Below are 25,063 nucleotides of genomic sequence, written 5' to 3'. Positions count from 1 at the left end.
CCACATATGACAAACAGCAGATGAAGAATTTCATCGTCATCTATCACTCTCCAGCAAGATAGAAAAAGATATGGGACGATTTAAATCGAGAAATGGAATGAAAAAAAAAATTTAAAGAAATGAAGAAGTGAAAAATTAGTTGAAAGAACGTTCACAGTTTAAGGTTTACTTCCAAAACATGGAAGTTACCCTTGGCTCTTTTTCACAAATCTGATGTTTATACTCTCAATTATGGACATTTCCAAGGTGTTTCTTGTTATATCGATAACTGTGTCGATGTTACTGTCACCGAGGTTTGAAATAGCAACGAAGTAGGAATTTTGTTTTTGTTTGAAACAGATGATTTCAATTTGTAAATTCTGAAATTTGTGTGTAAAATTCGATAAGAAAGAAAAAAAAGAATCTTGGGGAGGGGGCCATAATAAAGGGAAAAAAAGATGTTGAACATTGAGAGTCGGAAAAAATACTCTGGACACAAAGGTCCATATGATAATTTTTTTTTTGTTTTGTTTAGTGGTTGGGTATGTTCATTGAAAACTGTAATGCTACCTAGACAAAGCCAAAGTTTTTAGTGCGGATGGCTAGGAGAAGCTTGTTACGCAGGATCGTCCTCGACGAGTAGAGCGGAACATACAGTCGGGAAATGCAAGTGTTGGCCGTAGGCAGGTGAACATCATCAGCCGGACGAATCGTCACCGTTGGCATAGGCTGGAACCCTTCTTCGGAGGCCGGCAATGCCGGCGATCCTGTCCAAAAGTAGACTAGGTCTTGGCGCTCTTGGGTCGTCATCTTTTCGACGATGGACCAGAGCCAGCGTTTAAAGCGCAACAAACGCTCTGGGGGCTCTCCAGACTCGTCGTTGAAACTAGTGTACGAAATGAGCGTCTGCACGCGGATCTCGCCCGTGCCGTTAAGTAAGAGTCGCAAATCCTCCGATGTCAGTCCTTCCAGCGCATTTTGTGGTAAAACGTCAAAAATGCCCAGGCGGATGGCTTCCATGGCTTTCGCTTGCGTCCTAACCATCCGGTATTGAGCGTAGCGTCTCACGTAAGCGTAAATGTTCTGCGAAGTGACTTCAATGTCTTTGCCACCCGGAATCAGTTCAATGAAACCTGATCCTTCATCGGGGCTCAAGTCGATGCTGAACGTCAAATCCAATCCGCTCAAATCCTTCGTTTCGGCGTCGAGGACCAGTTGACGGAACGACTCGTAGACGACGGGGTCGAAGAAAGCTAAATCGTGGAACCGAATGGGCCGGCCGAGGATTGCCTTGAGGACGTGACGGTTTAGCGCAATGGGGCACAATTCGTTCTGAAGAAGACAGAGTCCCATCAGTCGTCCCACATTGCGGAAGGCGTTGAGTCGCTCAGGCGTGGATTTGCCTTGACGAGGGCTGTAGAATCCTTGTTTGCCCGGACAGTAGAAGAGTGGCACCGCATCATCCTCGTCTACGCCTTCGTCGGCATCCGAGCCAGTCGAAGTTCCAGCCGTGACGGTGGTTGGATTTTTCCTATTGCCGAGATTAAAGAGAAGATCCATTTCCATCATTGCTTCAGAGGATAGCTCTCTGCCTTGTGCCAACTGACTTTGACCTACATCCAAAACAAAAAAGTCCATAATGACGTTTACACAGCGCTAATTGTTGTTTGTTTAAAAACTGGCACTCAGTTGAAAATTTACCGAGAATAACTGCGACAGCTTCGTTAACACGTTGCTCCAGCGAATCCTCTGACGCCAAAAGCATAAGCAGCTGGGCAGGTGACAGCTCTAGCAGCATGCCGGTGATCTTGGCCGCAAGTGTTGGTCGTAGAGCGGCCACACGGGGGTACAGCCTCTCTCCCAATTGAATTACGTGTGGCGAAAGATGATCGTTATTAGTTGTCGGTACGTCACCATCGGGTTGGAAAGGACGGGCATCGTAATTCAACGTTCGAAGGCGAGCATCGCGCACTTGTGCCAGGCGAGGTGGACCGTGACGCCGTGATTGGTCTCCCGAGATAGAGCTGCGATTCCGACGACGTGCCTTATATTACAATGAACAGCGTTATAGTGTTTTTCTTGTAGCCGATAAAAAAAAAAAAAAAACACGAGCATAATCAAATAAATATTCATTACCATTCCCGATTGAGACTGGGACGCTTTTGATCCGGCTCCAACTTGGGCAGCATCAAAATTCGGTAACTTCTCTTGCGAGAGGATAGCTTCAGCGATAGCCGTATAGAAACTACGTGCCACTCCCGATCCTTCTCCCGGCTCGTCTTTAAATGTAACCTTTACTCTGCTAACAGCCAACGGAGGTTGAGTGGCTGTTGCACGACGACAATGGGTATTGTATTGCGTATTAAGCTCTTTAAATGTTTGCGTAATCAGCATTCCTCTTTCGCGGTCCATTTTGAACAGGGTCAAGTCGCGCTGTTGCATGTTTCTCAAGCGCTCCATTTCACGACGGAAGCGAGCTTCTTTAACTGGAAATCCCCCTAATTCAGCTATCACGGATCCCGCCTCCGTTCCGACATCGTCAATAAAGACGCGGCCAAATAAGTCGAGTGTCAGCCTCCACCGTCCCAAAAGCAAGTCACTGGAAATCAATTGGCAGACATTCGGTGCGGTTGATTTTCCAAGCCAAAAACTAGAGGCGGCTGGGACGGTCTCTTCTGTTTTTTCTCTGGTTGCCGAAGTAGGAGCAGAGGTACTAACACTAGGACCCGTAGAAGCACTATCACGAACATTGCCGGTACGAACGATGACACTCTGGACCGTTGCGGCCGCGCGTCGAGGTGACACGATGACGCTACTAGCCACACTAGGACTGGCACGGGCTACCTCAATGACTTCGATCGAATCCGAATCCTTCAACGACAAGTTCTGAGGCGTTTCCTGGATAACTTCTGAATTCGGTTGATTTGTTGGAAGTGGCTCTTGTTGCGAATTGATTGGCGTTGCCACCAAAGGAGGTAGGGGGGCCGTAGGTTGGTCCGTATGCATTTCTGGCGTCCTGGTAGATAATCCTAAGCGAGTCGGAATAATCTCGAGGGGATTGCTAGAGCCAGGTGGGTGGTTTCCAGATGGCTGAATCGTTATGGGCTGACGCGGAGCGCCAAACAATTCCTCGCGGCGTGCAGACGGCTGAAGTAGGTGCGGTTGGTCCGCTAGCGGTAACGCCTCAACCATTGGGAGAGCAAAAGGATCCGGCTGTGGGCATCCCAAACACAATGTCGACTCCGATCGGCGGAAGAATGGATGTTTCCGGCCGTTACGAACTACCGTTTCTTCCTCGCCACCAACGGATTCAGTATCCATGGCGCCACCGGTTCCTTCTTCTTCCATTTCAGCATTTTCGTTTTCGTCCTGGAGAGAGATCAGACATGTGTATAATAATAAAATTGGATCCTATCGAATGTAACTGTTTATAAACTTACCGGTTCATTAAACATATCTGCTATGTAATCTTCGCCACTACCATTATCACCATAGGGATTTGCCTCATTTCCCGACCGCATGTAGTAAATAAGGGCATCAAAAACATAAGCAATATGCTTCAACGAAGAGACATCGATGACGGGAAGGGTGTCGGAATGTTCACTATTATGAGCCCTCATGAGCGAAAGACAATAATTTAAAAATTCTCGTCTGCCCGTCAACGGGTCGGGCACTTCACTGCTTCGTTCTCCACCAGTGCCACCGGTCTGTGCTCTTCGACCGTCGTAAGTGCCCGCACCAGCTGCTGATCCAGCGAGTGCCGAAGCCGCCGAGCTTGAAGAGGGAGCCGTTCTGGCCGATGGCAACACAGAACTAGCCGTAACCATTCTAAAACAATAAATTACAACCATAATATAAATCAGTCCATCCTTTCAAAATGGATGGAAATAAAAAATAATACCTTGACAACGGAGATCTCCCGTACAAAGTGATATGGTTGGAAGGTGTTCCATTTGGCGCTGAAGCGTTGGACAGAGCAACTCCAAAGCGAAGTTGAGCTTCAGTAGAATCCATGACGTTGACAAGCCAATCCCAGACAGGCTTCAACCGGAATTCCAAAAACTGTTGCAACTGAATCGACTCGTGATTAGTGATGTCCAGATTCCGCGAAAGGGCTGGTGCCAGAGCTGGATAGTCCAGCAGCATTGTAAGCAGATCGGCAATCTGTCGTACAACCAGTCCAAATGCACGCGCTAAACCGCTGGCTGTTGTGGCCATAGAAAAAGGTTCAGGAACAACAGGAAGGGTTGCAGATGCAGCAGCAAGGGCGGCAGCTGCGGCAGATCGGCGAAGCGATGTCGGTTCTAGGTACATCAAGTTGGTTGTTGAACTACCGCCGGCGTTGCCACTGCTAGTGACAGCTCCATTGGCGCCACCGCCACGAACGGCGTTGTTTTCTCGGTGGCGAATGGCCCACATCATCGATTGCGGAGGCATGCCCGAAGTGCCACGGACAGGGGCTGCGGCAGTAGCCGGTACGGCGGACGAAGAGTTATTGTTGCGGCGTTCTAGTTGCTCATCGGAGAAGGCAAATTCCTCAGTGTCCTGTTCGTCCGTCTCACCACCGTCTGATTCATCTTCTTCTTGCCCAGTCGAATCACCAGATTCGTCATCTGAGAAAAGGGCCAAAGACGCCATGGCAGCATCGGAACCGGCAGTTGCTCCTGTTTGCACGCTGCGTTGGACCGAGTTGTTATCCTAACATTCAAAATCATTTGTTAAAATATTACATGTTATTTAATTTATAACTGCTGGTACTCACCTGAGTGTGAGTGCTTTGATTATCGTTATCGTGCTCATGTTCATTGTCGTCTGAGTCACTTTCGGTCTCTGCCAAAAGATCCAACTCCATATCAGATTCTCCGCCGGCGTTGGCACCATCTCGGCGGCCGGTTCCATCGCCGCTACGACCATTGCCTTCTCCATCTTCATGTTCTGAATTGTCTGCTTCGCCTTCGCCATCTCCTTCACCATCGCCTTCATCACCCTCGATAGCGTCTAATTCTTCAGACTCCATGCGGCGAGTATTGGAGCGACCTCCTCCAGTTGTGCCAGAAGTGGCGCCGAGCGAACCAGCTGGTAAAGATGACCCATCCGCGTGTTCTTCATCTGCAGCGCGGGGTGTCAGCGGCTGTAAAGGATCGACTGAAAAGAGTTCTTCGCTTCCGTGAATTGCGTCCGCATTTGATGTCACGAGCGGAAAAGGGACCGTAGGTCGAGCTACACCCAGCCGTACAGGTACGATCAGCGCGTCAGCAGCTTCACATAATTCCTCGATGGCCAGATTTATCAGGGCCTGGAAAACTCGTTTGCATTTCATCAACGGCTGCGATGTAACACTGGCGCTGGAAGCGCTATTTTTCTTCTTTCCGGATTGGGGGGCAATCTCAACGCTGAAGACGACAAAAACGCGAGCGACTGAGCGTACGAATCGTCGGGCAGCCAGACGAGCTTCTTGTTGTCTCGCCCACCACGTTTTGTTCTCCATTTCGATGATGAGTGTGGTCAACAGACTGTCCAGCATTTCAACCGAGCATTTGACCATCATACAATGAGTGAATTTGTCGAGCAGAGTCGTTCCACTCTGGCTCTGTAGGTACAATTGGTCTTCGGGGATGGTCGTAGATCCTGTGGACGTTTCCTCTTTGTAGCCTAACAGCAACATAGCTTTGACCGCTGACCAATCGCCCAGTAATCGATCCAGTGCCATCCTGGCGAATCTTGGCGGTTCCAGATCGTGCTCAGGCATATCGGGTTCCAATTCGGCGGTCAGGACCTTCCTCGAAGCGGCGATACCAGTCGAACGAGAACGAGCCGGTCTGTACTGCCGCTGTTCGGCCGATTGACGTCCAACGGTCTGGACCAAGAAAAGCAGAATATTCTCTCCTTTACTATTGGGGATATTCACTAGATCCGTTTCGCTGACCAGTCGGGACAGTAATTCAAACCGAGGTTTTTGATTGCCTAGAAAATATAATAAATTATTAGTACAGGGTATTTTATTTTATTTTTTTTGGCAGATTTTCACTCACCAGCAACCAAAGCTTTGCATTTACACTTTTCCCAGCAGTCGCAGTAAGCAGTGGGCGAGGTGCGTTTAAGCTTGCAGTCATGGCCCTTGTGGCAAACACGGGCGCATTCCGTGCAGCAGCATAGGGATCCGGTTAAGCCGCAAGTGCGACATTCAAAGATGTCCTGATTGATGTGCTCGGCACCGGTCCAAGTGAAACTACACGTATCGTTGCTGCAGAGAACATGAAGCGGCGAATCGTCCGGACTGCATCCGTTTTTGCCCAGGGGGAAGATGAAACTTTGTAGCAATTTCTTCTGGGTTTCAGCCTCCGTCGCAAGCTGTCGCGAAAGTCTTGTAGCAACGTCCAGCAAGACCAGCGCGGCAGGGTAGGCACGGACGGCAACAGCTTGCATAAACGGCGTGTGGCCCTGTGCGTCACGAGCAGAGAGAAGTGTCTGAAGATGAAAGTTGAGAGCTGGACTCTCTGTGATGGCCTTCAACGCTGCCAATGAATTGGCACGGCGTTCGACGGGGTCGGAAACGACAGCGGAGGCCATTTTGGATGAGCCACAGGCGCCAGCACTACTAGAACCAGCCTGATCATCATCAGCGTGATTAGACGATTCCAATGATAAAGGCTCTGGCGGCCAATTGAGTGTAGGAATCGAAATATTTTCCTCGACGACAGAACTGCTACCAGGTGCTCCTGGATCAGCTGCAGAATTTTCGGACGGTCGCGCAACCGCAGCACGACGCATCATCTCTCGCAAACTAACAGCCCGAGATGAGGAGCTCAAACCAACTGGAAGTGGATCTAGAGGGTCGGCGATGGCAGGGACGGCCGGAGGAGCGTTCCTGTCCTCTTGGACATCGGCGTCTTTATTGGAAGTTGGTGAGCACATGGAGACGCAGGCATGAATCACGTTTCGACCACCATCACAGCGTTCGTTGATGACACTTTGAACGCCTGAAAGACGATATGCTTCCGAAGATGTTTCCAAGCAATTCAAAACATGGCGCACTCCTTCAATATCACAGGTAAGTAATCTCGGCATCAGCAATTGATTTTCTGTGACGAGTACTAGTAGTATGGCTTGCGTCTTTTGCCCGGGGCCCACGCCTTGCAAAGAGTGAGAACCCATACCCAAACAACGCATGGGTGGCAAATCCAGCAAATGCGGATCCCGGATGGAATCCAAACAATCACGCGACAAGGGATAAATAGTGCCGTTGCCATCACGGAGTAAGGTCAAGCCATCGCCGTCACCAGTATTGTAGAGTCCGATGTTGCGACCGCAGTTGGGGCCCATGAAGGAGCTATGATCCGTCGGTATGTTGGATTCATACTCGGCTTTTCCAGTACTCAGATTATAGATGGTGTATTTCAGCTGAGAGCCAACCTTGTTGACCGTGTGGATACCTTGGCCGTCCACAGAAAAAGCAAGAATCTGACCCGGATCGGCCAGTGTTACTCGACGTGGTAGCCTTTGGAAGCAATCGGGGATCCGGATGGATGAGCCAGACTTCACCACCTAAAAAACCAAGTGTATTAGTTTATCTATTATTTTCTTTTCTCGAGTTTTACAGAAAGTATTGATTTACCTGTAGTTCGTCTTTACGTAATAAACGACAATCCTGTAGAAGCGAGGCAGGGTCTTCGTTGCCACTATTTGCTGAAACGACCAAATCTTTCGCTTCTTTGCCGTTATAGTCCTTATTCGAGGGGAAACGGACGGCAGCATAGGCACCGTCTACTTTTAGAACGCGTCCAATGGGAACATTTTTGACGTCTTCGATGAAAATCACATCCTTCAAAACCCATTCTTCTTCGTCGCCGCGTTTATCTTCGCTGTCCCCACGCGGAGCCGGTCGTTTGTGTTTCTTTTGAGAGCTTCCAGCTACACTTCCCGTTTCGCTACACGTGCTGCTGGCCGGCGATGGGGGCGGAGGCATATCAGGTTTTTCAACGACTGCTTCTCGAGAGCTCGAGGTTTTCGTAGTGGTTTCGGCGTTGCTACTGTTATTACTTCCTCCTGCCGCATTCCCGCGTTTGCTGTCACTGCTACCTCCGGGTGGAAGAGGTGGAGCTAGGCGAACCAATGGTGGCGGACCAGGTACAATGCGGAAGCGACACGTGTCAGTCCAGCTCCAAGCAGAACCTTGTAATTGGCCAACTTTGGGGACGCCATCGATGATAGAGAATCCAATAGCCCCAGCTTGGTACATTGGGCTACTTCTCATGCATACCTATCAAATTCAGAATTCAAAGCATTAAACTTTCGAGATGTATGAAGAAAAAGTTATCCAGACAATACCTGAGCGCCGGTTACTATGTCAGATCCAGAAGCAGAGTTGGTATGGCTTTTTTTAGCCTTGGTTCGATATTTATCCCAAAGTTTTCGGCGTTGACCTGGCGGTAACACTCCCCACCAATAAATGGCTCCATTTTCCAGTCGAACGGCTGAGTAAAGTGAACAGGTGTCGAGCGAGACGATTTTCTCGCCGTGAAACTCGCTTAGGTGCTGCGCGGCATGCTCAAGCCTAGTTATGCCAGGAACATGGGCCACCGTTTCATCCAACCAGCTGGCTACTTTTCCCGATTCGGTAACCACAGTACAACGAATGACGGATGCTGAGAGCAGCACAATCTTTTCGGCATACAGCCCTAATGTGAGAGCTCGTGGGTGATGAACGTGGGGAAAATCCATGTGACGGTAGGGTTCGGCATCCGTCCATTTCCACGAGAGAATTTGGCCAGAAGTGCTCAGTGCGATTAGTTCAGAATACATAGCTGCAATACTGGTGAAACGAGGCGAAGGGCCGCCAGACCCTCGTTCGGGCCAGAATTCGAGCTCTTCTGACAAACCTAGAGGGCTCTGTGTCTGATGAGGGGTATCCTTCTTTTTGTTTCCGTCCAAGTCACGTTCGTACCAAGTGTCCCTAAGTGCAGTCTCTAGCCAACGGCGTGGTCCAAGATAATGTCGATCTCGCCAGCGAAACATGCCAGATTCACGCTCTCCTCCTGTCCCTGTTCCACTTCCACCACCACCTCCTCCTCCTGTAAGACAGTTAATCAATTTTGCTACAATTATATTTCATACAATATATCCGAATCATGTAAACGGAGGAACCACTATGCAAGCAACCCCGAGCAAAGACAATTACCTCGATCACTGCTTCGGTCTCGTTCACCTTCCACACTTCTTCCACGATTATTTCCGGATGGACGGCTGCGAATAGTTGAATAACCAAACATGTCCTCAGAGAACATGGCGTCAGCGTCAATGATGACAGAAGGCCCGGCGTGGTCCGAGTGCAGTCCCGCACCAGGGTCAAGTAGAGAAATCAAGTCTTCTGGGACGTATGAATCTTGTGAATCGTCCACATCTTCACTCTCGTCATCATCACGCGAGAGCAAGTTATTGACCGCTTGATTGACATCCAAGTTGGTTCTTTGCAGTTCTCTGATGATTACGCTTCTACTCTTTCCTTGCAAGACAACTTGGGCCTGCGATACTAATTCTTCAGGGACAAAGACAGGTCTAGAACTTGCCATGATGACACCATGACCAGCAGTTCCCGAAGCCAGAAGGCCAGTTCCTCTAGCTCCACTGTTACTTGCACCCCTAAGACTGGAAGCTCTGAGCAATCTGCCTCTCTTGCAGGTTTGACGACTGGGACCTGGGCCTGATCCCTTTCCATCTTTGCTGCGATTTGCTTCACTTTTGCTCAGATCCAAACGGTCTGGTAAAACATTGAAGGCAAGTCGGCATACTCTTCCATCCTCCAACAGGAACACAATATGGGAAGGACCCACAACACATTGTTGGACAGGGGAGCGAAGGGCACTGGCAAAACCAGAGTTGACATGCCCAAATCGATTGGTTTTGTCAGCAAGTTCTTTGAGCCTGCCAATATTAAGAGAGAAAATGAAACGATTTTATTTCATGATCTGCGTAACAAAACCATTACTAAACCTACACTATCGACCCGTTTTTGCTTAAAAGGTAAGAAAAAGGTAGGTATTGGGAAATAACCAAGCGATTTCTTGGCGACTAACTTACCGATCCAAAATCACTTCTTCTGTTGTGGGTAGTGATTGCACGAGAAAATGAATATTTGATGAACCCGACATCACGAAGACAAACTGATGTGTAACAAAGAAGCTCGTGAACAATTTTCCTTTTTCTCGTGGATCTCTGTAGACCATCACGAGAGCAGCCTTAATAACCGTCCAGCATGGAGTCCTCTCGTAAGGTTTTCTGTTGAATAATTTTGTGACAGCGTTGCCACTCCGAAGTTTTACCCATAGCTCGCTTGCATTTTGCTGACCTCCGATTCGTCCCAATATTCACACTTTACAGTCACTACATACACCCTTGCGCAAGAATTATGGCAAATGGTTCAAATTTACATTTCTCCTCGTTACAAGCTGATCAATTAGAAATTTTTGTTAGTTTTAACTGAAGGTTCCAAAACGTTTTCTCATTGTCTTGTTCTGAAATTTATTTCCATAGTTTATCAATAAGCAAAGACTGAAGCCTACTAGTGTTTTTTAAAATTTTATAAAATATTTTTTTCAAGTGACGTTTCATTTTAACTATTTTTGGCAATAACGCCGACGTATTAATTAAAATTACGTCATTCTTGCGCCACTATACGTCCTAGCCCCAGTGCAGTTTCCGAAAGGAACAAAGACGTACACCTAACGCCACGCAACGGCAGGTTGGCTAGATATTTGAGTTTATTTGGAAGTTTTCACGCTTACGCTTGCTTCTAAATAATCACGTAGAAACTAAAAAGAACGATGCAACTCCCGTATTTTAATAGGTTCTTCTATCAGCCTTATAAAGAAATTACATGCCAGTTAACAAAATATCATACGAAAAACAAAATCTATGAATTTTGCACGATAAGAGAAGCAGCCATTAAGTCGCAGTAGTTTGTTATTTGCCGCTAGGTTCGCAACAAGATACACAAAATCATATGGTCTCGAGTTCTAAAACTAAGACTTCAAACGGGCCTTACGTGATTGTGGTTGGTGGAGTAGTGGTGCAATAGGCAATAATAACATAACAAACGAACTCACGTTTTCCTTCCGTAGGCAAAGAAGGGACACGTTTTACACGCTTTATTTATATCTCAGTCCTTTGTATATCATTTACTTTTTTGTTTTTCGTTTTCCGGAATTCAATATTTAAAGCATGTCTGCAAAGAATACCTCTTCTGTGATAGCATGGGGCGGAAAACCTGTTGAAAACCTTACCAGTGAAGTTTCCTTTACCGACGTCTTGTCGGAAGACCTAGCAAAGGATTTGCAAATAAAGTACTATTTTATTTTTATTGAGACGTAAGCTCGGTTTGCAAACACAGATGTTTCTTTAAATATTGTTGTAGGGAAGATTTGTCCAAATGGCCAGAACTAACAGGAATAGATGTGACGAGTCAAGCATGTGGGGACTCACCAGTTCAAGAAACAATGAGTGATGAAATGTTGGCCCAACTACTCCAACTACAATTTGATCAAGAATATGATAGAGCACTGGGAAAAGAAGAAGCGAAATATAATGGTTCCTCTAAAGGTAACATTTAGTACTTTGGTTGTCAGCATTTCTCAAACCACAGAGATTGTTTTGCTTTGTTTAGTTGGAGTTTCTCTTTCTAATTATCGCAAAATACCAAAAGGAAGTCTTTTGGATGAAGATTCTGATTCCTTTGATGATGATGAATGGGATAAGGCACACCCTGACTGGGACAGTTTTGAGGCAATAGTTTAGTTTGTTATTTTTTAATGTGTGATGGTTATGTGATGTTCTTATATTTCCAGTCGGCTGAAAAAGAATCCCCTACAATTTCAAAATTGGGTTACGCAAAAAAAGGAGGAGAGATCATAACGAAACACGATACCGTTATTACTGGCCGAAAGAATGCTTGCAAAGCGATGGAACTGGAACAGTTAAAGATCGGGGACGGTGGCGGTTTTGATATGATGTTGAGCAACAAGGTGTACAACAACCTGAAGACGTTTTCGCATCAAGAGCAAAAGAGGGCCGCGCGTTTGAATGACAAACACGAGAAGGCAACTGCCACAATGGCTATCGATCCTCGCAGTCGACTGATCCTTTTCCGCCTCGTCGACAACAACATTCTCGACCGCATTAATGGCGTCATCAGCACGGGCAAAGAAGCCGTCATTCTTCATGCCGAAGGCGGCAAGAGTGAAGAAGTTATCGTTCCTCGGGAGTGCGCTATCAAAGTATTCAAGACGACCCTCAACGAGTTCAAAACTCGCGACAAGTACATCGCCGAAGACTACCGCTTCAAAAACAGGTTCTCCAAGCAGAATCCGCGCAAAATTATCCATATGTGGGCCGAGAAAGAATACCACAACCTTGCGAGAATGCGCGAAGCCGGTTTGCCTTGTCCCGAAGTTGTTTTACTCAAGAAACACATCTTGGTCATGTCTTTCATAGGCCAGAGAGGTCGTCCTGCGCCCAAACTTCGCGAAGCGGCGCTGTCAACTGCGGAAGTGGAGTTGGCCTACAGTCAAACAGTTTCAATGCTACATAAAATGTTCAACGAGTGCCACCTGGTCCACGCCGACTTGTCAGAGTACAACATCCTTTGGCACGAGAAGCAGTGTTGGTTCATCGACGTCAGCCAAGCAGTGGAGCCGAGTCACCCCCACGGACTCGAGTTTCTCTACCGCGACTGCACCAACATCTCCAATTTTTTCCGCCGATTGGGCGCCAAAGACGCCGCTTCACCGACCGAGCTTTTTTCGTCTGTAAGTGGTTTCAGCGTCGATGGATTGGAGGCAGACGTCTTGAGCCAGATCCGCGATTACGAGCGCAACGAAGAACTCCTGACTGTCAGCCACCCAAACCAAAAGCTTTACCCGTTCGATTATTGTTGGCAAAAATCCCAAGAGGCTCGTGGTCAGCAGGAAGAACCGCGACAGGAAGAAGGACGACCGGAAGAAGAACAGGAGAACATTTGATCGTCCAATAATGTCAAGAAAAAATTTTCATTTTTTGTTACCTTCCCTTTTGTTTGATGCGCGGCTGTTGTTCTGGACGTTTAAAACATTGCTGATTACACGATGACACCAAAAAGATAGAAGATTCTTTTTTCTTTAAATTTCGCAATTGTACTGCGCATATTTTGAGTGCTAACATTGATAACATTTGACGAGTTTTCAGAATGTGAAAATTTTTTGGCGCATTTGCGGAGGTCATGGATGGTGCAAGAAGCAGAACAAACATGAATGCGTAATCATTTAAGGTGGGTACGTATAGGCAAAGGGACAAGTGTAACACGCTGGGTAATCGATAGAAAAACGATTTTTTTTGTAACATCTAGCGTAGTAGAAATATTGTTTTGTTTCACCCTGTCGACCGAACGAAAAAACAAAACGTGCTGGAAATAAGTGAGCGAACAATATATCAGGTATAATGCCATACACATTCCTGTCATCACTTGATCTGCAGTCGGCCCCCCCCCCCCCCGTTTTTTTGGAAAGGGATCTTCAAGGAAGATTTGGCCGGAATTGAAAAGAAAAACGAATAGGCCCGAATTCAGCCAAGCGGTGATAACGAAAGAATCGCTCAGACGAAAGCTATTTCCCCGTCACTGATTTGTTTTAGGGAACACTCTTCGCTCGGTTGGACTTCGTGACTAGTCTCTTCCACAGCATCTGAGGTGACTTTGATAAGGATGTTACTAGGTTTAGTATTCGACGGAATCTTCCGCCTACTAGCCATGGGTCGCCACCATTTGATGGGCCATCGTGTCCCACTCGCCGGCTCGCTCGAAGTAATTTTGCTTATTAGGAGTGGATTGGTTGTCAACATCGTATTAGTCTGATCGTCACAGCTGTTCGACTGTAAATTTGTACTGCGTAAACTCCGGCCAGGCTGGCCAACATATTGACGACGCGTGACTGAAGGTGAAGATGCCTGACAACCAATCGATTCGCTCCCTTCACATACGGGATTTCAAAAGAAAAACACAAAAAATGTAAATGTTATGTTACATGAAGCTCCGTTGTGAACATAATGTAAACCAAATTACCGTCAGGTATGGCCAGGTACGAACCGTTGACTGGACTTTGAGTGACCGAAGTGCGAAGAATTTGCGCTGGCCGTCCGGGTGAGTATCGATCGCGTTGATTGACGCAAACCGATGCTTGCCGGCTATGGTGATTAGCGTGATGGCCGGTGTCTTCCACCTGCGTGAAGAAATGACTAGCGGGCCGGTAGATGCAGCGGCAGAAAGTGCGCATAAAAGTGCGACGGTACTTGTCGCTGAGGGCGCAGTAGAGCACAAAATTACAAGCAGCATTGATGGAAACGAGACAGTTGAAAATGTTGCCCAGGGCTCGAAGAACGGCTTCTTCGTTCGACTGCGGCTCCGGAGCGTGGAAGATTTTGTATATGAGCGTCGCTGCAGTTGGCAGCTGGCACACCAGGAACATAATGACGACAGCGATGAGGGTCACCGTGATGCGGATCTCGTTGGAAGCGGCCCGCTCCTCCCGGTCGCTCTTCGTGATTGTCTGGCGCTGTGTCATTATCTGGCGCAGCTTCTGACTCTGGCGCACTGAATGGATCAGGAACGAATTGAACACGATGAGCAACGTCAACGGTAGTAGGACCTAAAAAAAAAAAAAAAAAAAAAAAAATGGAACGTTCCAGAAAAAAACAATTCTCATTAAGCCGTTGGCTGGTTCGACGAAAATAGTCATTTACGAATGTGATGCTGGTGAACCAATAGTAGATGGTCTGATAGGTTTCATCGTTGCCCAAGTAGCTCGGTGTGATTTCAGCTTTGGTGACGTTTGTAATTGGGTCCGTCATTTCTAAAATCGTCCACTCGAACGGCGTCGATAGAGTTGCCGTGAAACAGATCAAATAGACGGCCACGATAACTCGCCTCGCTCGTGATTCGGTGCACAGCATTCGACTGCGAATCGGATGGCTCACGACGATGTAGCGCTCCACCGTAAAGGTCACAATCAGCCAAACGGAAGTGTTAGCTGCATGGGCCCAGAAAAAAGAAACAGAGAAATTGATTAACTCCAGTGCAGCTCATCTGTGTAAAGTGGAGAGAAGTCCCCCTAATCTCGGGGGAGAAGTTTGATTACGTTTGAACGAGATTGCGAGCGCACCTGTCACTTAACTATTTATTAACTTTCACGTTTCATTGCGCGTACCGAGAGGAATGCATTGCCAGCGCATAGGACTCTCGGCGCATTTCATTCCATGATTCAATTTCATGGGCTTCAACTGAGTCATGCTGAAACCAAAGTGCAGGACATCATTAACTTTTGAACGACTTTTCGCTATCGTTCCACTTTAAGTTGAAAGGTTACCAATTCCTGACGGTACATTCCAAATTACCAGGTCGCTCTCTCGGCTGGCTCACATAAGAGCGTGAATAAGCAATCAAGCGCACTTTGAAACGCATCGTGACAATTCTTGCAAACGAGTTAACACAGGGAAAAAAATTTGTCCCACCTATTGCTAATGGTCCATTCATAAAGCCGACACATCCCCTCGTTTTTTTTAAAACAAACAAACGAAAAAAGAGGTAGAAGATGGAGTTTTTAAAAATAGATTTTCCTTTTTAAAATGTTCCAGTTTACTAGGCACGACGGACCCTCCCAAGGATGCGCTCCTATTAAATATCGAACGGACAAAAATAGAAAGGAAATAAATGTTGTGAGGTGCTATAAGAGACTATGTGCATTTCTAAGACTCTCACACGACTAAATCAAATAGGGAACCCGAAACTACGTTGAACATCTCCTCGATGGCGTTCCGCAAATACGAGTGTTGGGGCAGCCAATCACTTCACTTGGTTTCTCGATTCTGTCCACACGTCGGATGATGGGACAACGTGCTGAGTATAGACGGAAACGACGAATAGAAGTAGAAAAGAATAGATTGCAACAAGTCAAGCGTACACGTGCACAAATTACCGGTACCATTCATTCCCTCTCTGGCGAAAGTTTCCGTTTCAAGTTCCCCATTTTAACGGTGGACGAATCTGTACAATTGTCTTGGTGCCGTCACTCAATTACGAGTTGATCGTCATAAGTTTAATTTTAGATTTCTCAACGTAAAGATTATCACACGTCGCACTCTAGATAATTGGCAACATCGCGGCGACTCCCGATTGAACGGTAATAAGATAAGGGTAGGATCAAATATGCGTCATACTCACTAGTAGCGTCGGTGAGCCAAAGACTGTATGGCCAGGTGTAAGCGTAGAAATTAGAAAGAGACAGATCTTCCTTGACGTGTGGGTAGTGGCGCAGCGATAGCCAAAACACGCACAGCAAATAAACGAGGTCAGCAATGGCCAGGGCAGTTAGGTAGGCATTAGTGGACGAACGCATCCCTCTGCGAGTCAGTACCACTATTAACCCAAATTGGCGAAAGAAATAAGAAGATAATAATAAAAGATGATGAGCGAAAAATCCATATATGGCGTTGAACGAAAATAGAAAAACTTACGGATTGTGACTCCATTGCCAAAGACTCCGATGGTTGCAATGATGGGCAACAGCACCTGACCAAAAGAATATCAGAGTGGCTGGTAAAACAAGATTTCACGTTATCAAAACATGGAAGAAAAACATTTGCTAGTACATATCATTTGTCCGATTCAAGGTTTGCCGCAGACACTTTGATAAATTAAATTTCTTTTCAGTGAAAAAAGATAAAGGAAGAAATATTCGTCTCGACTACGGTTGACATTTAAGTCACCCACGAGATGAATTGCATTGCCCCTGTAAGACATCAATGTTTCATCCTTTCTACTCGGCTGGAAATGCCATTGGCGCATCCATGGCACACATCGATTCATCTATTATCAATGTAATTCAAGTGCCCCGCTTTTCCCATCCGCACTGCAAACACAATACAATATCAACTCTATCTTTCACGATTCGATGCATTAGATCCAAAACAAATTCAATGGCAAAGTTTGATAAAAAAATAATAATAAATAAATAAAATTCATAGCGTCTACGTAGGTATGGAAAAGTAAACTTACCCTTTGTACCCAAAAGCGAGATTCATCACGAAAGCGCACGAACGCTGGATCGGCTGTCGATGCTAAGATGGACTGATTCACATCTTCGCTCATCGAATCGCTTCCATTCGGCCACCAGGTCGTGTTGATCGCCAGCAACAGATTGTCGTCCATCTTGATCCACTATCGGGCGGCGGACGTTATTGCGCAAAATAAGAAAAATATGTTGGGTTGGATCACCGACGGACGCTTCAATTGACACGAATTCCCGCTCGATTTACACCTCATAATCCTGCAGAGAAAGCACGTAACAGTACAAACATTTCAGACACTACGTTCCAACACTATTTTTGAGTAATCTGAAATAATTAATGGGTACGGCCGAGTATTATTATTTTTCTTTTTTTCTGTTTCAAGAGTCACTCACTTTTTGATTGCTATCCGTAGATTATTCTCCGTTCCCTTAGAGAACTTTGACAAAGCGTCGGATTGAAACGTCTAACGACTCATTGCGAACAAGTAACCGCCTTTGGTCTGACTGCTAGTTACTCAGCGACATTCAACTTGCCCAGATCAAAAGGATGGAGCCATCGCAACAGTCTATTGAAGTCACGTCAGAAGCGTGATTGAACGCGACGCTGTGCCTTGCCCGTAACATAAAGAAATACCAGCCATTTCTATTATGTCGCTAATGCACTTCGTGTTGCCTATCAAAAACAAGTGGCGCAGGAAGGGTGAGACCTTGTCCGTTTGGCGAATAAGCGGACAAAAATAGGTGGTGTTTTGCTGTACGTCGTACATTTTTTTTTCTAGCTTATCATATGCAGCCAGGCATACAAAAATGCGATTCATCACGACATGAATGGTAGGCTCATTACCATCGCCTACTGTCTCTAGCAAAAATAGAGAATTCAAAATCCGTTTATTTCTGCGAATTTTCCTGGTTGGATTAGGATTGCGCATTTGATGCAACGGAGGCGGACACGTTTGAGGCAAAAATGGCCGTCGAATTGACAAAAGGTGGAAAACAGCTCTCGGCAAAGGTCGAGGGGGAAAAAAAGGAATACCATAATGAAGTAAAATTTAGCGGGTTTCTGAGCTAACTACGCAATGCTTTGGGTGCACGCGAGCTCGTTGAGTGATTACGTTCCATAATGGCGGAGACATGCCGGGGAAAAAAAAAAGACGAAAAGCTGTGAAAAAAAATCCATACGAGATGCTATTTTTAATATAAGAATATTGCAGTTGGAATTCAATCAGATTATTTGATTCGGTAAATAGATGACTGGGATGTGAAACCTTTTGTGGGATCCTTACAGACTACGAAATCGTACGAAATACGAAGCACATTTTTCACTGCACATCTCATCTACAGAGTCGCCTTTGATGTGTTTAGTTAATTGCTTTAAACCCTAAATTTTTACAGAGCAACATTCATCATTTACCCCAACCTTTTCTGTTCTCGCTTTCCTTTAAATCAATTGTAATAGTACTCTGTTAAAATTGTAGTTAAAAAAAAAAAAAAAAATCCCAACAAAACATTTCCCTAAAATATTTCCTTTTAACTATCTATCCACTTCACAAAAGATAGCTAAAACAAAAACACATAACGTGTAGACGGACACGTTCATCCGGTACAAGAACTGAAGCGCCGGAAGAGACAGATAATTCAAAGAAATAACAAGATATTCAATACATTTCTAATGCCTAAGGGCACCGCTTAAAGCCAACATGGATGACGCATGCGTCATGCCGCGGAATCAGATCATCTTGTCGCTTGTAACTATTGCCGTTATTAGATTGCCAATGGACGACGATAGGTTGGCGCGTGCATTAAAACGAACGTGTATACACGAAAACCGAAATCAACTTGATGGATGAGACGCTGCGCGCTTGTTTCGGTCACTGCCCTGAACGATCACTATCGAGATCATAATCAAGACTGACAGTTGCAATCCGAATGTGACAAATGCCCCTTTTAAAAGATACGGATCTCGTTGGATTTCATTTTTTTTTTTTAGAACTAACGCACTCGCACTATCAACATGCTTTTTTTTTTTTATCGTGGCATAAAAACATTCCCAGCTGAATTTCATTTGAGCAGGGAAGGGGGAGAATGTAATCGATAAACTGGGCACTGTCCATCTTTCGTCATCTCATATTTTTTGGGGGGACGGAAGTCACGCCCCAGCCCCATCATTTCGTATTTTGCGTGACAGCGATATGGAACAACAAATGACGCAGTAAATAAATTCCATTTTAAAACAAATTTCGTTTTTAGACTAGTGCCAATTAATAACTACGAAAAATTTTGTCTTGAGACGGGAGATTTTGCTCGAATGTCCGGCAATTTGAGCCGCGTCATTACCCTCATATACACTGATACTTGAAGGACACGTGATTCTTGCTGAAGAGACCAAAACACGGCAGAGTACATCAGTGCTACGTGACGTAAAACTCGTCATATTGATCCGATTTTGGAGGCTCTTGGGGACGTGATTATCTTTCTTGACCATCTTCCAGATTCAGGACAAAAAGAGGCCAAGAAAATAGGGGCCCCCACTTTTCTTTTTTTTTTTACAAAAGAGCCCTCTCGCCATTCGGCAAAGTCATTAATGAGACGGCCGCTTGTTTCATCCTCTGGGATGTACTGGAATAAAAGCTGCCATTGCAATACAGTACGAAAACTAAGCATGCAAAAAAAAAAATAAAATAAAATAAAACAAGATAAACGTTTTTCGTTCAAAGATTTTCTTTTTCGGAAGTTGTTCTGTTTCGTGCAACGTCGTGCGCTCATTTTCAATGCTCTTGTTTACGCCCTATTTCTGTCAGGGCGTTTCTCGCAAACCGTGCGGAAGACGCGGATGGATTAATAAGTCGAGCTATTCGAATAGAATAAATGACAAAGTTGCAACAGGGCAATAAACACATTTTGCTTTTTGCTTTTTTGTTGGATTCTGCGCAAAGCAAAACGAACCAGAATCGGAGGTTTACATACTACTAACTCTTTGCTGCAATGGGAGTTGCTAGTCCTACATCACTAAAGAGCAAGAAAAGGAAAGCAATAAAGGGGGAAGTTGGTTACCATCATCGTGCGCAGCAGATTTTTGGAAAAAAACAAACAAAACAAAACAAAGATAGCGATGGTAAGACCGGAATAAAAGGAGCAAATTCCGCGTTTTTGCCGATATTGTTTGCCATAAAATAAAAAAAAGATGATTCACCAGTGTTCTTCTAACGGTGGAAAAAGCCATGACGCCAAAATGTGGCCATCCTTTCATGTTTTACGATCTCGTTTTGTGACCGACGAGCTTACGACGTGCTGTCTCCACGTTATTTATTATTAGTAGGCATTTTTGCATGACCCGTACTTGGTAGGAAAGAAAAAGAAACATCAGCTAGTCGCACGTAAAAAAAAAAGGGGGGAAATCGTAAGAATGGCATTTAAACATTCTCAAATGAAAATAATCTTGGAATTTCGTAGCAGATCGAAGCCAAGAAAATCAAAAAAAATATTGTTTCCCATTTGTTGAAACGCATATTTTTCTCTTTTCAACATACTGTCCAGTAAAGACGAAGGCAAAAGAATGTTGGAACTGATTTGAAACGCATATTTTTATGCCTTTCCTTCAAGATAAAGAAAAGTCATAAATTAACTGTGAAACGTATTTCTGGGTCGATTGCAAAAAGAATAACAATAACGTCTACCGTCTGGACGGCAGCACATGGGGTTGACTTGCTCGTGTGTAAAAATAAAATCTCGAGACGAAAAAAAAAACACAAAAAAAAAAACGGTAAATCTAGTGCCACATTCAAGAAGATAAGGGCAACTGGACGAAATAAACAACCTGTCAGAGTCCTACCAACAAAATCCCTACTTTAGTACTGCAAGCTACTACAAACATGTCATCAATTTTCATTTTTCTCGACAAAAAATCGAACAAACAACATAAAGTGGCCTCTTTTTCTGCTGTCACATCTATTGCGTCTACATGGGCAAGCTCACGTTCATGGTCATCTTAAAATCACGAGAATTTTTATTTTTATGCCTAAACAGTACATACCAAAGGCTCTGAATGATTATAAATCAGCCCACATGCTTAGTGGAGTGGGGGGATAGAGTTAATGAATGTCTAACAGATACGTGGTTAAGGTCGATAACCCTATTATTGCCATGTTCTATGAAATGAAAATGAGAGAGGAATTAATCAGTACGCATCGTTTGTTATTGCTTGATTGCGTTCCTCTAAAAAAAAAAAGAAAGAGATTCCAAATAATCCCCACTATTTTCTCATCACATGTCGACTTGGGCAGTCGTTGGGTCGAAACAAGTGCCAGGAATACATAGGACTTTTTATGCTGGTGTCACGCGTTTCACGTGACTGGCCATTTTTTTCAAGTTAACGATTGCTCACGCAAACCACAAGACAAAACAACTGGCGCGGGAATAACACCACTCGTGGCAACAACCGTCCGCCAACAACAAAAACAATGTTTGCATAAAGCAACAACAAAAAGGAAGTCGGGCGCTAAAGGTAAACAAGCTTGCAAAAAATAAAATATTCGAGTCTACTTAATAACATATAAATTTCGAATAGGCAAAGATGAACAGAGCGAACTTAGCATAGATCCTTTACATTTTATTAGTTTCGGCAGCCATCAATTCTGAACAGCCGATTTGAATATGTAAAAAAAAAAACTTAAAAACGGGGTCGGTTTACTTAACCCTTCCGGCAAGCTAATGAAAAGGGTAGAAAAGGCTACTGTAAACAATGGCAACTATTGTTTCCTTGTTCCTTTTTGTTTCTCCTCTTTTGCCCGTTAATCACAAAAGAAAGAGAAAAGGGGAAAAGAAAATTCTAGTCGTGTTTTACTAGCGGGGAGTCGGGTCAATACACACGTCTGGTTCGGTTGAGATAAAAAAAAAAAATCTATAAGCCTGGCTCGCACAATAAGCGAAGGACATCATCAAAGAGATGTGGAAAGGCGCGGATCTTAAAAACCAAAAAAAGAAAAAGAAAAAGGTAAACCCAAAAGAATTCAAATAAAGGCCAAAATAAACTCGACAAAAAATGGGAATTTTCTTCCAGAAAGGACGGGAAAAAAAAGGAAAAGAGGTGAGAATGACAGCTCGATTCACCATCAAAGAACAACGAAGAAAAAACGAAATTTCGGGGTCTCCAATTTTCACCTGAAGACAAAAAGAAAGCCGCCAAGTGAGTGCAAAACAACGCGGAACGCCATCATTCCGGTGACAATAAAAAATCTGGATTCGATTTTGCTCTTCGGGGAGTCTCTTTATACCCTTCAAATACAATTGAACACGAATGCATTGCGGCATTTTCGGGCCAAAAAAAAAAATAATAATAACGGGGAAATAGACAGCACTCGCGCTCTTTAAAGAGGCAAATTCAAATTGAATTATTTATAGTAAGAGTCGACAGAAAAATATCAGCTTTTTTAAAATGAAATTTGCATTAGAGGAAGACAATTGAAAATTGCTTAAAAAAAAAAGGGGGGCAAGATGAAAGGAGATATTTTTCTGTTACGGATGGGTTTGGCTGGTAGTCATCGCCCAATAAAATAGAGAACCAGTTGGCATCGTATGGTGCCAACATGGTGCTATCGTAAGGCGGATCTATCTCTGGCCCTATTCGATGACGTCAAAACCGATCAACACAAATAATCTTGGCTGGAAAAATAAAAGAATTGCGGGACCAACACGCGTGCAACTAAAACAACGGGGGATACGGATGAAACCTCAAATTTTATAGCGAACGTCAGTGGACAATTGTTTGTTTTTCTTAACTATTTCTAGGGTACTAGTACAGAAAGCCGAAGGAATTTCGTTGGCTGTCAATTGAGGCAAAATAGATTCGGCTGAGTTTCAAACGAGACACCAATTGAATGTTGTTTGTGACAAGTAGCCTTTAGTATGATCGATACGCGCGCAAGATTTGCCTTGAAAATCTATTTGCATACGGATGCAGTACGTACTCGAACAGAGGGTGCTTTCACACGTACATTTAAACTTAAGCGAATGCGTACACTCCTACCAACCCTGATATATTCCTAGACACAGAAGGTTTCAGCAAGCTGCATTATCAATGAAAAATAGGACAGTCCAACGCGTTAGATGCAATAACGGGCAAACTGGTAAGCGAATGCATTAAACTAAACAAGTTGAGGGAGGAACTCGAAAAGATGATCGCCTTCTATTTTCTTTAAATGGGAGGTGTTGACTAAACAGCGAATTCGCATTCTAGGATTTGCTCAAGGGCGCATGTAAAATTTATACGACAAGAGTTTTATGGATACTTTTAAAGCGATGGCATTGAAAAGAATTTCTCAATATGCAAAACTGGCAGTGAGAACGAACAGCATGGTCAATCAGAGATTAATTTTCAAACATTTTGTACGCAGCACTCGTCTTTGGTTAGGGAGGAGGATTCATTTCCGTTACGATCGAATTAGATAACAACGCATAACTATTCAACAAAAAAACTTCCTTTTTCGCAGTTTCAATGACGCGTCCTTCATCGGCTCAAATATTGCGTCGATTTCCCTTGTACGACTTGACGATTTCTGATTGACCTTAAGTCACAAAGATTAAAATATTCAATGCCAAACACAGAAGCGCAATCAAAACACAGCAAATGTTAAAGCAAAGAATGTTTTGCGCTTTACTTTACTGAGAAAACGGATAGGTATTTCCAGATGAAACCAATTGCCGCTAATGATGTTAAGAATCGAACTCCACTGTCCACCGAGGATTGTTCTTCCATCTTTCGCAATGACATTGTAATTTTTCGCGTTCTAACGAATGTCTCCCCCCGCGCTAATTCTTAATTCTTATCTTTATGAACCCAATTAAAAATGTACTACGTGGCCTATGCGACCACTGTTTCATTCCCACGAGTGAGATCTAATGCGACAAACAATAAATCATTTCTTTCCGCGTCACCCACATTGGATTTTGTTGACAAAGAATGATGAGCAAACTACTCTACATGTTTTCCTAAGTATCCGGAACAGGGTGTCACGCAAAACCCTTTGTTTGCCTGATTCTGTCCTTTCCGACGCAGGGACAATAATACGCATGAAAATATTTAATTCCTTGCGAGAAAAAAATAAATAAAAAGCGGTTTGCATTAGACAAGTGGCGCTAACGTTACGAATAGCTCGGACTTCGAAGATTGAATTGAAAAGTACACAAACATTTCCAAAAGCAAAATTATCAAAAACAATTGAAAACTCACCGTTCACGGCGGTTCGCAGTTGTGAAGGCGATAATGTAAAGGAAAATGTCAACAAAGAAGCTGTGGATAGTGTCGGAGCAACGACAGAGGTCCCATTAATTTGGGGTCGAAAGACTACGACAAACTGAAAAAGGACTACTATCCGAAAAAAAAATCGTGTCACGACACGTACGAACTTCGTGACTCGACCATGTACCAAACCGGTCTGAAGCGTCTCACAGCGCGGAAAACAGACTATAGATTTCAACTTCACACTATGCCAACAAAAGAGGAGCAAAGGAAGAGGGCCGTCACAGCGCAAGAGCGCATTCGTCCCGCCTCTTTGATTTCCAATTTTGATCGCACAGTTTTTAAATACAATAACACAAGGAGCGACGGTTTGGTCCGAGATTATTCAACTGATGAGCAATCATCGATCGATCTGCAACATCAGCTATTTTGTGACGAGAAAGACGACAAAAATAGAAGACAAATACACACCAAATCTACAAGCTGGCAGTGGAGCGTACAGAAAGGCTAACAAATGCATCAAATAGGCATTTCTTTTTATTTCTTTACAAGAATAAAGAGAAAAGCCTAAATTTAATGTTCTACGAGAAACGTCTGTGCATTACAAGGTAGAAAATTCTTTGTGACCTAATAGAGCCAAAAGAAATTTAAATTTTACGGGTGAATCGGTGACAAGGTCACTATCTATCAGTTATGCACGCCGAGTCTGAATAGCCTACGAGTATACTTTGCTTTATGCGAGAGAAGCCGTCTATCTTTTTAA

At 44.5% G+C, this 25,063-nt stretch overlaps 3 protein-coding genes across 4 annotated transcripts; 1 reads left to right on the top strand and 2 right to left on the bottom strand.

The window, feature by feature from the left end:
• Positions 1–371: 371 nt before the first annotated feature.
• LOC130701175 (E3 ubiquitin-protein ligase UBR5-like) lies at positions 372–10,269 on the bottom strand. Of its 2 annotated transcripts, none has more exons than XM_057523154.2 (11): positions 10,057–10,269; positions 9,158–9,900; positions 8,308–9,074; positions 7,595–8,239; positions 6,012–7,524; positions 4,742–5,943; positions 3,881–4,677; positions 3,420–3,807; positions 2,116–3,348; positions 1,681–2,023; positions 372–1,592 (listed from the first exon to the last, which is right to left on the bottom strand). In XM_057523154.2, the coding sequence occupies exons 1-11, from the start codon at positions 10,200–10,202 to the stop codon at positions 550–552; spliced, it is 8,820 nt and encodes a 2,939-aa protein (XP_057379137.1). In that variant the 5' UTR covers positions 10,203–10,269; the 3' UTR covers positions 372–549. The 2 variants fall into 2 exon arrangements, with proteins under 2 accessions (XP_057379137.1, XP_059353344.1); XM_059497361.1 differs by having other exon boundaries at positions 8,308–9,047.
• A 751-nt stretch (positions 10,270–11,020) lies between these two features.
• On the top strand, positions 11,021–13,114 carry LOC130701180 (serine/threonine-protein kinase RIO3-like). Its single transcript, XM_057523159.2, has 4 exons — positions 11,021–11,318; positions 11,390–11,574; positions 11,639–11,757; positions 11,820–13,114. Exons 1-4 carry the CDS (start codon positions 11,197–11,199, stop codon positions 12,990–12,992), a joined length of 1,599 nt encoding a protein of 532 aa, XP_057379142.1. The 5' UTR covers positions 11,021–11,196; the 3' UTR covers positions 12,993–13,114.
• A 361-nt stretch (positions 13,115–13,475) lies between these two features.
• LOC130701121 (FMRFamide receptor-like) lies at positions 13,476–24,503 on the bottom strand. The gene is made up of 7 exons (XM_057523081.2): positions 24,292–24,503; positions 17,054–17,324; positions 16,513–16,567; positions 16,220–16,414; positions 14,743–15,029; positions 14,066–14,648; positions 13,476–13,973 (listed from the first exon to the last, which is right to left on the bottom strand). Exons 2-7 carry the CDS (start codon positions 17,204–17,206, stop codon positions 13,600–13,602), a joined length of 1,647 nt encoding a protein of 548 aa, XP_057379064.1. The 5' UTR covers positions 17,207–17,324; positions 24,292–24,503; the 3' UTR covers positions 13,476–13,599.
• Between the last annotated feature and the right edge of the window lie 560 nt (positions 24,504–25,063).

Source organism: Daphnia carinata, chromosome 10, assembly GCF_022539665.2.
Source record: "Daphnia carinata strain CSIRO-1 chromosome 10, CSIRO_AGI_Dcar_HiC_V3, whole genome shotgun sequence".
NCBI classification, from domain to species: Eukaryota; Metazoa; Arthropoda; class Branchiopoda; order Diplostraca; family Daphniidae; genus Daphnia; species Daphnia carinata.
Note: the sequence above shows the minus strand (reverse complement) of the source record. Positions and strands in the feature narration are given on the sequence as shown.